The 15,812-nt window shown below is 41.8% G+C and overlaps 1 protein-coding gene across 2 annotated transcripts in view; it reads right to left on the reverse strand.

Moving 5' to 3' along the window:
* LOC142560931 (uncharacterized) overlaps positions 1-15,812 on the reverse strand; it is a 122,711-nt gene that overhangs the window by 90,876 nt on the left and 16,023 nt on the right. For both annotated transcript variants that reach the window (XM_075673356.1, XM_075673357.1), the window contains exon 3: positions 493-576. In XM_075673356.1, coding sequence (XP_075529471.1) covers positions 493-576 — 84 coding nt within the window. The remainder of the gene's footprint in view (positions 1-492; positions 577-15,812) is intronic.

Here is a 15,812-nt window from a genome sequence, read left to right on the forward strand (position 1 = left end):
ATTATGAGGCACGCCGTAGTGGAGGACTCCGGAAATTTTGACCACCTGGGGTTCTTTAACGCGCACCTAAATCTAAGCACACGGGTGTTTTCGCATTTCGCCCCCATCGAAATGCGGCCGCCGTGGCCGGGATTCGATCCCGCGACCTCGTGCTCAGCAGCCCAACACCATAGCCACTGAGCAACCACGGCGGGTGTGTTTCTACCCTATGCATATGCGTAGTCGTGCCATATTAAAACAAAATTTAGTTGGAAATTAGCACTCATCTATGTCCATTCTTTCAACTCTTCCTTTGTGCCTGAAATTTAGTCACACAAAGTCCATAGACTTGTCAGGGAAAGTGCAGCATGGCTGAGATGGCAAAAAATGGCAAGACTGCCTGACTATACCTGTTGGAAAACAGGCGTCTGTGCTGGGATATTTTGCACATTTTTAAAAACAGGGATGTCACTATACACAAGCCAAAAGGACCAATCTTTGGTCGTCGATCACCTGAGCTCGCTGGAGGCAAACTTCAATCTCCTTCTGAATCTGTGGCAGCCACAAGCGGATCTCTGTGGACGAGCGAACCTCCTCCTGCACAGAAAACAAGACTACATCCAGAAACGTGCCACCTGAAAAGGTCTGCGAGACTTCAGGGCATTCTTGGAAGAGCTGTGCTTTCTAAGGCTCTCAAATGCATTCTAATAAAATCCAGCACAGAACACTTTTAAAAGGGACACTAAGAGAAACATTGGGCCAGTTTAGATTGATAAAGGATTCTTAAGAACTGTACTTCATTCAGTGTCTTCATTATTAGAAGAGGAAATGAGGGTCAAAGTTCCACTCTTGAATTTCACGACAAAATCCCAAGGCTGGTACATCAGTGTGACATTATGGATTGCAAAGCATTTTTTGCATTTAGGCCATTGTGGTTCAGTAAATATTCTTGGAGCTCGATCTTTGGTTCTTTTAGAATACGATGTCGTCCACTTTGACCAATAGAAGTCTAACTAGGCCCTAGCAGACGGCATCAAAATCCATGATGTCACATCGAGATGGTGCGGGAATTCCATGGCAACCGGTCCCCACCTCCATCTTTCGTTTTTGAGTCTTTTCTGAGGTACCAAGCATCTTCTCGCAGTAAGACTAGCTTTTCACTATTGTGGGAGGGTAACAAAGCTCAAATAATTTTTATCTTCAATGCCAAGTATTCATTGTGGACCTGAAGCAATGGAAGTTGACCTGTCTTAAAAAACCATGTTGCAGGGCTAGTTGGTGAATATTGTTATACCTGAATTGCGGTACAGTAAAAGAACACCCACAAGAAAACAGACATTTTGGTGGATGACCTTCAATTTTGTCTCTATGCATATGTGCTCTATATACACATATATAATGTCTGTTTTCTTCTTGATATAAATTAACTGTAAGTGTGCTAATATCTACATCCATCATTTCATGCATGTTCTTTTGCTGCACCACAATTCTAGTAAAAAAATACAGCTGACCTGTACATCACAGTGGACATTTCTTACCGGAGTTCTGCACCTACAAGATGTGGTACAGAACTCTGCCATACCATTCCAGTCCTTCTTAAAGTACAGCCCGATTGGCCAATCAACAGAAGTGTAATGTAGCCTCCCAACCAGCATGGTCAAGTGATTATTCGACTACACTAAGAGCATCATCCTCTCATTACTAAAGGATACAAGCAGTAGGCACTCACACACAAACATAAAAAATAAGATAAAGGGAAGGCAGAAATGTTTAAAAAATAGCCACAAAGAAGATTACGCGCTTAAGTTTCAAGCAGTACAAAGCTTGTGATAGCACGTTCTAGCTCAACAAAAAGAGTGCGTAAAATTGGTCAAGAAATCAGGGCACTCTTTCACACACATTATAATGAAGCACTTGAGCAAAAGCCAGACTCACTACAAAATAGTGACAGGGAGTGTTGCAATACAGGCTTGTTGGTATGGGGTCTTAGAATAGCATTGTAAGGCAAATAGGAGGCACATGAAATAAATAGCACCCTGTCTGCCTGTTTCATGTGCCTTCTTGCGTCCTCGTCTGTTTTCGCTGCAAATAGTACTCCAAGCGCCAAGAAGAACGGCAAAGAAAGGAAAATGAATGAGCAATTCTTGCAATAAACCTGTTTGTTTAAAACAAACAGAAAAACACAAACCTAATATTCATGGGTGAAGGGTTGCATTGTTGCAATGCCACCAAACTGAGTATATTTCCCACATTTAATTCTGATTTTACGTAAATTGAGATTATAATGTTCAGAGAATCTATTGTTTGGTTTTAAGGAGCCATCTGCCTGAAGGCTGTGCACAGATATGTCGCAATGAATGACAAAACTAATTATGATTATTACTGTTATAGAAACGTAAAAGTCAGGAACGGCAGTGTAAACAACCATGAGCTCAATCTTGAAGACATTCAAGATGCCTCAGTTCTGCTGTAGAGTGTGTGCCTTCAATGCCCTGTGAAAGTTAACAGTAGCTACTAATGCATGTGCATTGCAGCCAAAATATACATGCATAGATCAGCATGTGATTCCTGCGATGGCTTATATTAAAGAACTGGATGAAGCAGGTGTACTACACGCAGTTGAAGAAAGAGGTTTTCACATAAAATATGCCACTCCCGCTTTAGCAGGTGACCGTTAACATACGTGACCACTTGCAAACTGTTAAGCAACTTTATACAAGGCTTAGAGAAGCACAACTAATAGACCAGCTTACGTACAAAACTGCTATGATTTAGAATAAGAAATGCTTTCATTAAAGGGGCCATTACACCCCATTTTTGATGTTGAATTATGCATCACATGTTATACTGTATGTATCCCACAGTAAGCTGACAAAGTTGAGTGCATTTGATGAAGTCGCAAATTTCTTTGCTTAATGGTCTGCGAGTAAAAACGCAACCACACAGGGACACGTTGACAGGACATTGCAGTAATCCTGTAAATGTGACCATGTGCTGTTGCGTTTTTATGCCCAGACGATATGCTATCAGATATGCACCAATAAGACCATGAAGAAGTTGCAGAAAATTCATATTTGAACTTTTTTGGTATTGCACTTGAACCATGATGCAGCAACCTGGCATCAGTGATGATGAGTAACAAAGTCAAGCGAGGACAATATGTGTGGTATGCGTGCGGTTTCGGTTAGGCATTCACGTCTTGGACCACGATGGTTTATGTAGGCATCTTGAAGGTGCAGTGTGGTGCAATTTCTATCATTTTTTTTTTCACTTTTTGGGCAACTTAATGCAGCATTGTTCCCTTCAACATGGCTCAACTGGTATTCATGTACCACACATATGATGACACATGTCCACACATGTTAAAATAACAATAAATAACAAATATTGTCAATTCCTAATAATACAAATGATGATTCAATATAACTTGTCAACAAGTCAGTATTGGGGGCAAGGACTTACGTACTCGCCATCTGTCGGAAGCACCTGCCTTGCGTAGTACAAGGGATCATGCAGCGCCCTTCTCACAGGTTTCGCTTATAGCGCTCAATAAAAACACCACACGGCAGCCCTCCTGGACATTTCTGTAAGTACTCTCAAAACGAGGGAAGTTTTTTACTGCATAAATAATAATCTTGGGCAAGCTGAAAGCACATAATCATTTACAAATGCTATCTCTTTACTGAATACGTACAGTGAACGCTACTGCGCTCAGTCGCCACGATGGAGTCTCCCAAACCAGCTTCTTGCATGAAAGGTAGGCAGACGCTGAAAGCAGACTATGTGAAGTATGTTCTTACACCGGGCTGTCTGTATAACCAAATGGAGCATAACAGAACGAAGCCTCAATGCAGCGATCGCACGGGTTCCCAGTGACCGACTGCACGTCTGCATGCATATCTGAGAACAATGTTTCGCTTTAGCTGCGTGTGCATTTTCGCACCATGCCGTGAGCTTTAGGCCGCAGAATATGAATATTTGGCAGTACACAAGCAACTATTGTTGTGTGGACACTATCAGAACTGTTCAAAAATAATTTCGTTATAGAGACTTCAACGCCTATGGCGACTATGCTGTGCGGTCGCAACGATTCAATCTTCTTTATTTCTTCTTCTAAATTCTGGGCGTTTCAATATTATTTCTCAAGTTGCATCACACTGTATGTTTATCGGTCTTCCCAGCGTGCGATTTCCCACTGCTTCTTTTTCGTAATCCAGTGCATTAATTAATAATTTGTCTCGCATTGATCATCGGCACAAGGTTGTCATAAAAAAATGCAGTACTAAAGCTCTTTTTCAGTCCTACCTTCCCCAGACATCTGTCGAATGAAACCACCTCCCAATATTGCAGCCATTCAAGATAATCAACAATTTCGCGATGCACTAACAACCTTTGTTTATTTTGGAGAATGTTGAAATTATGTTCTAACAAAATTCACTGTATTGTATTGATTGTCTTTTCAACCTATATTACACACTCCCCTCTGTAATACCTTTGGCCCCGAGGGTATAATAAATAAATAATAAAAATAAGTAACACAAGGATGACCATATGCCATACCTTCTTTTTAATGTGCTTCTTACCGTTCCCTTTCCATTCCAGTGAACTTGTCAGTATCTAGCACCAACAAGTTCATAGACCAAACTGTCATGACATTAGCCATGCAGCGGGCGCGGGCGAGTGTCTCAGTGCATGTTTTCTGCTACTCACCAAACATCGCAGACCCGGCGCTATAGCAGAAATCTTCCTCACATCTGTGCTTGCTGCATACCTAAGTTGCAGCCTATGGCTGTCTGCCAGTCCTAAGTTTCGCAAGCCAAGCTTCACCTAGCTTCTTCTCTTGTGGCTACGTGGGAATAAAGCTAACGCCAAGCTCCATTGCGTACGTCCGGCACTGCAGCACCAAGCAGTAGCCTACCATGCTGCACGCCTCCAAAGGCAGCCACTACCTATTATAGTACTTTCAAATGTTGTCAAGCAGACACCCAAGGCAGGAAAGCCTCACTGCTTAATCAGAACCGCAGCGCATGTGGAACTTTATACTTTCATTTTTCAGCTCACTTCGGCGCTTCCGAAGCAGCCGACCCAGCTGCTGTGTCCACGTGATCTGTCATGCGACGTCATGTCGATGGTGACGCCAGCTTTTCCAGTGGTGGAGCTCGCCCGCAATACCTGGGCATATATATTAACTCGTAGCTCAAGTAGAACAGCCATGTGAAATATACATCTGCAATGGTTTCAACTAAACTTTATTTCCTGCATTACTTCCAGTAAGCAGTGATGGCAGAGTCCTTTCTAGTGTTGGTACCAAAAACGTGCATTTTTGTTAGCTTTTTGTGATGCATGCACTCATCATTCAAACTTAAATTTTGAGCAGAGGCTGTTCCACATATATACTATTTCTATGTTTTTCAAGGTCAGAATCTGAGGTATTTGCCTCGCTTGCCCTGTCTTTTGCACTGCTCTTTTTCAAGTCAGTCTTTTTACGTAGCAGAAAGTTTTGCTGCAGTTTGCCTTTAACAAAACAGTACTAATCTCATTTTACCACTGGTGTTTACTATGTACAAGCTACTTCCTTAAAGGGCACCCCACTAGGCCACATAGGAAATTTTGGTTATACACTGGAAGTTACGTGCTCTCTAGGGAGCGTTATAACTAAAGAATTTTTCAAACTGGTTCATTAATAGCTGAGATAAATATTTCAGTGCACCGAACCCATGATTCCAGGAGGCAAGCACCACTGCCAACATAACACTCTCTACAATTGCCCCGCTGAGCCTGCACCGAGCGGAATTCCTTCCCTGCGCTCTCCCGTACCTAGAGCTCGAGGATTGAAGGACGCATACGTCACAGGCACGGACTTTCTTTTTCCCCCCCCCCTCCCTTTTTTTGCTGCGCAGTGCACTTCCATTGATGGCATTGCACGCAAGTGGTTGCATTTGTCTTGTTTCGCGCAGTGCACGATTTTGTGCGCTATGCACAAGAGCACCTGACCAGTCGTATATGTCATTGCTACACGAACACTGAGGCAGACAAAAGCATGATGGCGCGCTGGAACAGGGTAGAAAATTACATTGTTTCATTGTCCGCATGAGCAACTGAACGACTTGGGAAGATGCAGACGAAACTGAAGTACATCTTTCTTGCTACGGTACAAAGTGAAACAAAAACAAGCAGACATAATGGTTGCATGTTTTATTACTTCTATAAACTTGCCCATTGAAGCCACAGATTGCACAAATAACAGATGTTGCCTCGAATAATTCTCGAAGTCATGTGTAACTAAAAGCGACGTCACAAACAAACACGTATTTGTAGGAGCACTTGCGCATATACATCACCTCTCTGGCTGGGAGAGCGGCGCCTATGAAAAGAAGGGCAAACAGCGTTTGGTTTGAAATTTCAGCTCTTTCAGTGGTGTGTAGTGATGCAATACTTAGCAGACATGATCGTTAGCATACATTGTATGCACTGTGCTTTTGTCAGCTCAAAATGGCCAGTCCTAGTAAGCGGCCTTTAAACAACACTGTATTTGCCGCTGCATACATAGTGAAATACTTAGGCATTTATAATTTCTCTAGAATTAACTTCGTCCCATCATGTTTCTTCTGTTACAAATTCTGCTAATCGCACTCTTGGTTTCTTATGATGCAACATAATTTGAACTTTGAACTTTACCTTTGTATCTATACAACGTACAGATAACAGGGGCACAGGCGAAAAGCCACAAATTTGGCTTGAAAAGGTCTGTGTCCTTCATAGGATTTTTAACAACACATAACAATGTGTGCACAAATACAACACAAGAATACATGTATTAGCAAGGCAATAGAATTATAAACAAGGTGTGGATAAAATGGGAGAAGTTGTACAAATTATTTCTGCACAGCAGCAAAAGCATCAACATGAATGCAGAAATTGTACGTGTCATACAAGCTACAGAAAAAACAGAAAAACACTGAAATGCAGACAACATAAATCACTTTTCATTTAAGAAGGACTTCACAGAAATACAAAATTTCATAAGTCACTCTGCAGTTGCAGCTTAAAATGCATGTTCATCAGAAAATAACAAATAAAAGCACTAAAGCATGCATGCAAAAGACAGTATGAATGGCAAGTATGGGCACCTAATTGAAATGATATTAAGTATGCCAATTAATCAAGAGAGTTGAGTAAAGATGCCGGAACATGGCATAGCCTTTGATTCGCGCAGTCAGTCCTTGAATGCAGTACATGCCAAGTTTCTCTACGACGTGTACTGCAGCTGCTTGTATTTATTGTTAGTCTTGACAAGTACTCAAGAAAATTAGTGCTGCTTTTTCTTTTTTTTTCGTTTGTAAAATTGTTGACACACTTAACTTCAAAATACTCATTTACAAAACCCTGGTTGGACCTGTGCCCCAATATGCCTGTTCATTGCATGGCCCACACAAATTTAAGTTACCAGCCCGCTCAATACATAGCTTCAGAGCATTCTTTCAACGCTGACACCTTGGCATAAAAATTCCAGCTCGACTTACTGCCCCGTCGCACACAATGTCTTTTTCACAGGTTTTATCATTCTAAGCCAACAAAAACATTTCACCAGATAATTGCCCCACCAGGAGCAGCCATGTTTTTATGGACTTCATACCCGTACAGTTCAACAATGCTTCTTGGTCCAGACAACTTCTGACTGGAGCAACAATCGCATCTTCACTTCTGATCACTTATGAATACGAACAGACAAGCACACAGTAGGACAAACAGTAGACGACAGGGCGAGCGCTCACTTAGAACTAATATCCATTCTGCAAGGCTCACAAATATATCAAACCTTGGCATTCTGAGATGTGCAGAAGCAAGCAGATTGTCAGCACACAGGAAATTCAAAGTGTCTTCAAATCATATTCCTGTTTTAATGTGAAGCATTCTTTGCCTCCCTCTAGGCACTTGGGTGGTGAATAGGTAGCTAGGTTCCCATCTTGCCTTTTCTCAGACCACTCCAATAAAAAGAAATGCATATCAAACAGTGGAATCAAACCTTTGCCTTCGAGCACAGCAGTCCAATGCTCTAACCACTCAGCCACAGTCAAACGCATACTTCTATCATGCCAAAGTCAACTGGCTCATTGAGATGTTTGGCATGTACCAGTTTCTCGTATTCTTCCCTCGTGACACTAAGTGCTTTGAGACACTGTGCCAGACTGCACCGCCTACATTCTCCTGTGCTTACTTTGTGCAATTTACTCTGTGCTATTTATACTGCCTTCATCTGTACCGCAACATGAAACAAAGCGATGGGAGCTGTTATGCAGGCTCGTCAAAGGAGGCAGTCTTCAGTGTGCATTGAATGCATGTGGCCACATTTGGAGCACTCCTGTTTTTACCGTGACCTACCACGATGGCATCAAGGGACAAAAATGATTGACGTGCACTGCCACTCTTCGGTCGCCAGCAGTTTTTGCATTGTCATGGGCTCTGCAGTCGCCGTTTTCATTTGAAGTGTTTGGATGTTAATGACCCTGAAAACCTTACACACCTGAACTCTGTCAAGTGAGGCTAGCTTAGCAGGACTCTTTGAGGAACTATCAGACATTGTTTGGGATATCATTTACCTTAGTGAGATAAGAAGAACTGGTGAGACTTATACAGTGCTGACTAATGGCCATGTCCTCTGCTATAGAAGTCTCCCAAATATGAGGCAATACGGGGTAGGATTCTTAATCCACAAGGACATAGTGGGCAACATTGACAAATTCTACAGCATTAATGAGGGGGTAGCTGTAGTCGTAATCAAACTTAATAAGATGTATAGATTAAACGTAGTACAAGCCTACACTCTAATATCCAGTCACGATAATGATGAAGTAGATCACTTTTATGAAAATGTTGAATTAGCGATGAGGAAAGTGCAAACTCAGTACACTATAGTAATGGGCGACTTCAATGCAAAAATGTGGATAAAGCAGGCTGGTGAACAAGATATTGGCAACTACGGCGTTGATTCTAGGAATGATAGAAGAGAGATGCTGGCAGAATTCACAGAAAGGAATAAGCTGCGAATAATGAATGCCTTTTTCAGGAAGTGTAGCAACAGAAAGTGGACCTGGAAAATAAAAGCCCTAATGGTGAAACAAGAAATGAAATTGATTTCGTACTTTCTGCCGATCTCAGCATAGTGCAGGATGTAGGGTAAAGTGCAGTGATAATAGTTTAGTAAGGGCTAGGATTCACCCCAGTTTCAACAGAGAAAGAGTAAAATTGGTCAAGAAGAAACAGGTCAACCTAGAGGCAGTAAGGGTAAAAGCAGACAAGTTCAGGTTGGTACTTGCAAACAAATATGCAGCCTTAGAACAGCGAGATAAAGAGGGCATAGAGGTAATGACTGAAACCATAACTAGGCTGGCTTCAGAGGGAGCAACTGAAGTGGGAGGCAAGGCCCCAAGCTCTCCCAAGTAACAAAGGACCTAATAAAGAAACGACAAAGAATGAAAGTGTCCAACTCAAGAGATAAGGTAGAATTCGTGGAACTGTCAAAATTGATCAAAAAGGCGTAAATAAGTGATATTCGAAATTATAACGTGAGAACGACTGAAGAAGCCGCAAAAATGGACGCAGCCTGAAATCAATGAGAAGGAAACTTGGCATAGGACAAACCAATATGTATGCACTGAAAAATGACCAGAATAATAGCATCAGCAATCTCGAAGATATAGTAAAAGAAGCGGAAAAATTCTATACTCACCTGTACAGTACCGAGAGGAGTCAGGACACCTCCATTAGAAACAGTAATGAACAGGATACAGAAACTCCTCCGATAACTAGTGATGAGGTCAGAAGGGCCTTGCAAGACATGAAACAAGGAAGAGCAGCAGAAGATGGAATAACAATCGATTTAATCAAAGATCGAGGAGACATAATGCTTGGAAAACTGGTGGCTCTTTATGCGAAGTGTCTATCGACTGCAAAGGTGCCAGAAAACTGGAAGAATGCAAACATTATACTAATCCACAAAAAGGGAGACGATAAAGAATGGAAAAATTATAGGCTCATTAGATTACTTCCAGTATTATATAAAATATTTACCAAAATTACCTCCAATAGAATAAAGGCAACACTGGACTTTAGTCAACCAAGGGAACGGGCTGGCTTCAGGTAGGGATGCTCTACAATGGATCACATCCATGTCATTAATCAGGTTATCGAGGAATCTGCAGAATACAATAAGCCTCTCTATATGGCTTTTATAGATTACAAAGAGGCATTTGATCCAGTAGAGATACCAACAGTCATAGTAGCATTACGTAATCAAGGAGTAGAGAACACTTACGTAAATACCTCGGAAAATATCTACAGAGGTTCTACAGATACCTTAATTCTACACAAGAAAAGCAGGAAGATATCTTTAAAGAAAAGGCTCAGACAAGGAGACACAATCTCTTGAATGCTATTCACTGCGTGCTTGGAAGTATTCAAGCTAATGACCTGGGAAGGCTTAGGAGTAAGGATCGACAGCGAATATCTCGGCAACCTTCGGTCTGCCGATGACATTGTTCTATTCAGCAATACTGCAGATAAGTTACAACAAACGATTCAGGACCTTAACAGAGAGAGTGCAAGAGTGGGGCTGCAGACTAACATGCAGAAGACAAAGAGAATGGTCTATAGCCGGGCAAGGGAACAGGAGTTCAGGATCGCCAGTCGGCCTCTAGAGTCTGTGAAGGAGTATGTTTACCTAGGTCAATTAATCACAGGGAACCCTGATCATGAGAAGGAAATTCATAGAAGAATAAAAATGGGTTGGATCGCATACGGCACAATGAGGCAAAACGTGATGTTGCCAAGGGTACATAAAAGATTTTATGGAATACTCGTTTGTTTATCAAAATGTTCAGTCTCCGAACATTTTAGCTAATGATTTCGACACTTATCTGACTGAAATGTGGTTGAATCCTAATTTTGTGTGTGGAAATTATGTACCACTGGAATATAGATACATCGATGTGAATTGACAAAAGTGCTAAACTTATTTTAATTGTCGTGCAACGCAGTTACTACATTTAGAAGGGTTAACCTCAAAGTACTTATGGAGACTAGGTGATTCATGGTTATATTGTGCTCAGTTTTACAAACACGATATTAAGGAAGGACAGGACGTGGACGGACGAAGCGCAAACTACCAACTGTTTGATACTGTTAAAGAACGCGCTTATATACAAGGAGGTATGGTGCGGGGGGGGGGGGGCGGGTACATATAAAAAGATATGACAAGGTGACGACATGTGATTATAGTTTGAGTCAGGCATACATCGTTCACATGCACCCGTTCGCCCTGGAAAACTCGACCTCAGCTTTGATAAGCGCGATGGACGGAGTGCTTACGCACGTCTCTTTTTCTTTAGCTATCGCAAGCGCCTCCCATATTTCTCGCTCCGTTTTTGATGTTCCAATGACTGTGGTGCTTTCTATTAGCGGGGAGCATTTGCACTGTTTGCAATGTGCGGCCAAGTTGCTAGGTGCTGTCAGAAGCTGGCACGTGTATTTGTGCTCCCGTAACCTATCATTTAGACAACGTCCAGTTTGCCCAATGTATACTTTCCCGCAATCTAGTGGGATTTGGTAAACAACTGAAGTAGCGCATTCCACATACTTTTTCGCGTGCTTAGTCTGACAGACCGTAGCACTAGGGTTGGCCTCTTTGGATCCTGCGTTCACCCACTTGCACATGCCTTTTAGTTTTTATGGGGCGGAGAACAGAACTTGAACATCATGCCGTTGGGCTGTCTTTTTTATCCAATGTGACAAGCCATGAATGTAAGGCAACACCACGCGTTTTTTAAATTTTTTCTATGTTCTCTGCCTTTTCCTGTTGGCTCTGATTTCGGGCAACAAGTTTTCACAGATTTGCACCACCATGCTGTTCGGGTACCCACTATTTCTTAAGCGGTTTACTTGCAGATCGACGCTCTCCCTCACAGCATGGTGGCATGATTTTTCAATTGCTTGACTGATGCAAGCCTTGGCGATGCCTCTTTTTATGATTTTAGAATGGCAAGAGTCATACCTCAGGATTTCTTTTTCTCCTCTAGTTTTGTAGCACCAGCACATGTGGGAGCCTCTGATCCTAATGTTTATATCAAGGTACTGCAATCGACCTTCGGTAGGAGTCTCGTACGTGAACTCTAAACCTTCATGTGCTTTTTTGAACATGCTGATGACAGTTACTATGCTACATGGATCGGTTTGGTTTTCTTTCATGCACACCAAATAATCGTCAACATATCTGAAACAGGTAGTTATGTTCGTTTCTCCAAACAAGGCGGCAAATTTCCGGTCTCCCACACTCAAAAATAAGTCGTAAAGCACGGGAGCTATACAAGAACCAATAGCGATGCCATCCTTCTGCTCATACACACTGTCACCATATTCGATAAACGCACCATGTAGATACAGTTTTAACAAGTTCACAAAACTAGAAATACTGCACTTGCACACGTCCTGAAATTTGGTGTAGCCCAACGTGTCGATGGCTTCTTCTACTGCTTGTACCACCGCTTGCCTCGAGACACTGTAGAACAGGTCCTTCGCGTCGATTGAAAAACAAGACGTCGGCGGGCTACTCTTTAGTGTTGCAATAACTTCGCCAGAGTTGCGTAAGCACTCCGTCCATCGCGCTTATCAAAGCTGAGGTCAAGTTTGCCAGGGCGAACGGGTGCATGTGAACGATGTATGCCTGACCCAAACTATAATCACATGTCGTCACCTTGTCATATCTTTTTATATGTACACCCCCCCCCCCCCGCACCATACCTCCTTGTATATAAGCGCGTTCTTTAACAGTATCAAACAGTTGGTAGTTTGCGCTTCGTCCGTCCACGTCCTGTCCTTCCTTAATATCGTGTTTGTAAAACTGAGCGCAATATAACCATGAACGTTCACCAACTAGCCCCCTTCATTGCTTTACTAAAGGAAACTAGGTGGCCTTAGGTTGTTCCAGAGTAAAAAAAACCTGCTTGTATGCAGAGCTTACTTTCCCAACTAATATGAGCAGCACACATTTTGCCAAACACATGCGTACCCTAGCCGACAGAATTGATGGAGAGAAATACAAGTTGCTATTGACAGGTGATCAGGTTGTGCCATTTGTTAAGTGGAGCTTTTCCCTTCCTGTTGTGTGTCATGTGCATGTGGCCATCGGTTGATATTTCTTGCCGAGTTTCTTGGCCTGAAGCAATTGAACTGTGTTCCAAACACAACCAGAAACATATTACATCTCGTTCTCACAAATTTTCCTGTCGAAAATGTTACCGAGGCTGACAATGGTCCAGTTCCCACATATCAGTGGCAAACTCCCCTGGAATTCACTGTGGTTTTAAAGAATGAGACAGTGCCAGATATTATAAATGAGCCATCAACTTATTCAGGTGGCGACTATCATGGCCTTACACCATCTTAAACGACACAGATTTCTTCGCACTGCATGAAGAGAAACATGTGAACAAAGCAGTTTGTGTAGTGACTAAATGCACCAGACGCTCCATGAATATTTTTATTCCTAGAAAGAAACATCAGTCTAGGCACTACCCTCAGTGGTTTATGAAGAAGTTGCACTCATTGCTTATAAAACTTGAATTATCAGACGAATACAAGGACACAAGGCTAGCCTCTTGGCAGGCTAAGCTCAGCAATCTACACAAAAACGATAAGCATACCATGCACCGTATTAAGGCTGCCACCAATGCTACTTTTATTGAAGAGCGTTTAATGCGAGATCCACAGCTTTTTTTTACCTATGATAAAGATAAGTCACACAAGGCACCGATGACAGCTTCATTTGATTTTTCTAGAAGTATCCTCACGAGTTCCTACGATATCGCCGAAGTGCTTGCCAAACAATTTTCTTCTGTATACATGAAAGCAACTCCCACTCCTGGTGAGCATGACACAGGGTTTGCCTATAGTGACCATTTGATCATTCCGGCTTCCTTAGAAAACAATGTTGTTATGGCCATAAATGGGCTGAAACCGAAGTGTTCACGTGCTCATTACAAAACACCCAAATTTTGTTGTGAAAGGTCGCTTATGAATTTTTTTCCTGGTTCTCACGTAAATTTTTAATCCCTGCATGTGCACGTGTGCCTACCCTAATGAATGGAAGACTTCAATTGTTGTCCTTCTCCGCAAAAGTGCCAACACAACAGATGCAAATAATTATTGCCTGGTATCGTGTTTCTTTTATTTGCCAAAGTTTTTAGACTGTTCTGTTCAAACTGTTTTATTTCTTCAAAAAATAAATATAGCAATTCTCAACACGGACTTGTTCAAGGCCAATCTGTCAAAAGTAACCATGAGTCTTTTCTTCATGCAGTTGGTCCCTACTAGATACCGTGCATTTCGAACTCTGTAAAGCTTTCAACCTTGTTTCACATGGTATGCTCCTACAAAAACTGTTATATACTGATGCATCAGCTTGAACCTTTGTGCATTGGTCAAGGACTACCTCCCATCATGGTTATCTTCGAACTGACACAAAGTGTTCCCTTTCTGAAGCAGCAGAAGCTTGATGTGGGCAAGTTGGAGCGCCTGTACGTCGTACATGTTCTTTTAATCCGTGTCCTCGTAGTGCTGTTTCTTCTTCAAGTATGTTCCATTTCTTATGAATGGTGTGTCTGGTGTGCCTCAATCAGCTTCTCTTAAAAATGCTTTTATTAATGATCTTCAAAGCTCAGTAAACCACTCTGATATCCTCATGTACACTGATAACATTAACCCTTAGAGGGTTTTTGCCGTACATGTATGGCACCAATCTTATGTGTTATTTCACACTCATTCCACACCACTGGTTGATGAAAGGTGCTGTCAAAGATAACCAAATACTTTTCAAATGTTAAATGCATTCTACTTTTGTATATTGCTCTCATATGAGCAAAACTTGAGCTCTTGTTCAGTTGCATGGAACGACATAACTTTCACAAACAAAAGAAAAGTTCAGCCAGAAAAGTTCGAAAAGATTGAAAGTGCGGCCAGGTTCATTTTTTCATGCTACGACAGAAAACAATCTGTGACTGCACTCGCTCACAGGGCCAATTTAAAACCCTTGTCTCAAGGAAAAAAAAAGCACAGCTGAAATTCCTATATGAGCTTTATAATATAAACTTGAAAATAGACCCAGACCTATATCTACGACGTCCAGTACAAGTATCGGCTCGTACAAATCACTCGTGTCATTCAGCCTTACATGCCAAGTGTTGACACATTCAACTTTTCATGTCTCATTCAAATCATTGTTGAATGGAACAGACTTGACATCAATGTGTTCACAGGATGCCACTCAGCCGAAATGTTTCAGCAGAGGCTGGAAATGCTTTCTGTGAAAATACGTCTAAAATATTCTCCCACTCTGTAACAGCCGTTAAGGGCTTAAGAGTACTGGAAATAAATAACATTGAAGACTTTTGGAAGGAGAATCATTTACAATAAATCCTTTGGGCACAAATAACATAATGACTACGAGCGCATTTTGTGGAGGTTCAATGTCGTCACTCTCACTGCTCATCGAAAATACCTACGTCAGGAGTTGGTTCGAGTCTTGCTTTACAAAATAGCCAATCGGGCTTGTTGGCCGATTTGCATCTTGAAAACTTTTTAAGCTCAACGAAAAACAGCACACAAAGCATCTTGTCCTGTTGTTCCTTCGTGTACTTTCTGTTTGTTGCGCTTAAGTATTTTTCTTATTTAACAGCTTCGGTTCCAGAAACAAAGCCAGTTGCAGCTACTCACACAAAAAAATCCCACTTTATATAACAAACATCTAATACTTCTGAGTGATGTGACGGTACTAATTGGGA

Source organism: Dermacentor variabilis, chromosome 10, assembly GCF_050947875.1.
Source record: "Dermacentor variabilis isolate Ectoservices chromosome 10, ASM5094787v1, whole genome shotgun sequence".
Classification (NCBI taxonomy): Eukaryota; Metazoa; Arthropoda; class Arachnida; order Ixodida; family Ixodidae; genus Dermacentor; species Dermacentor variabilis.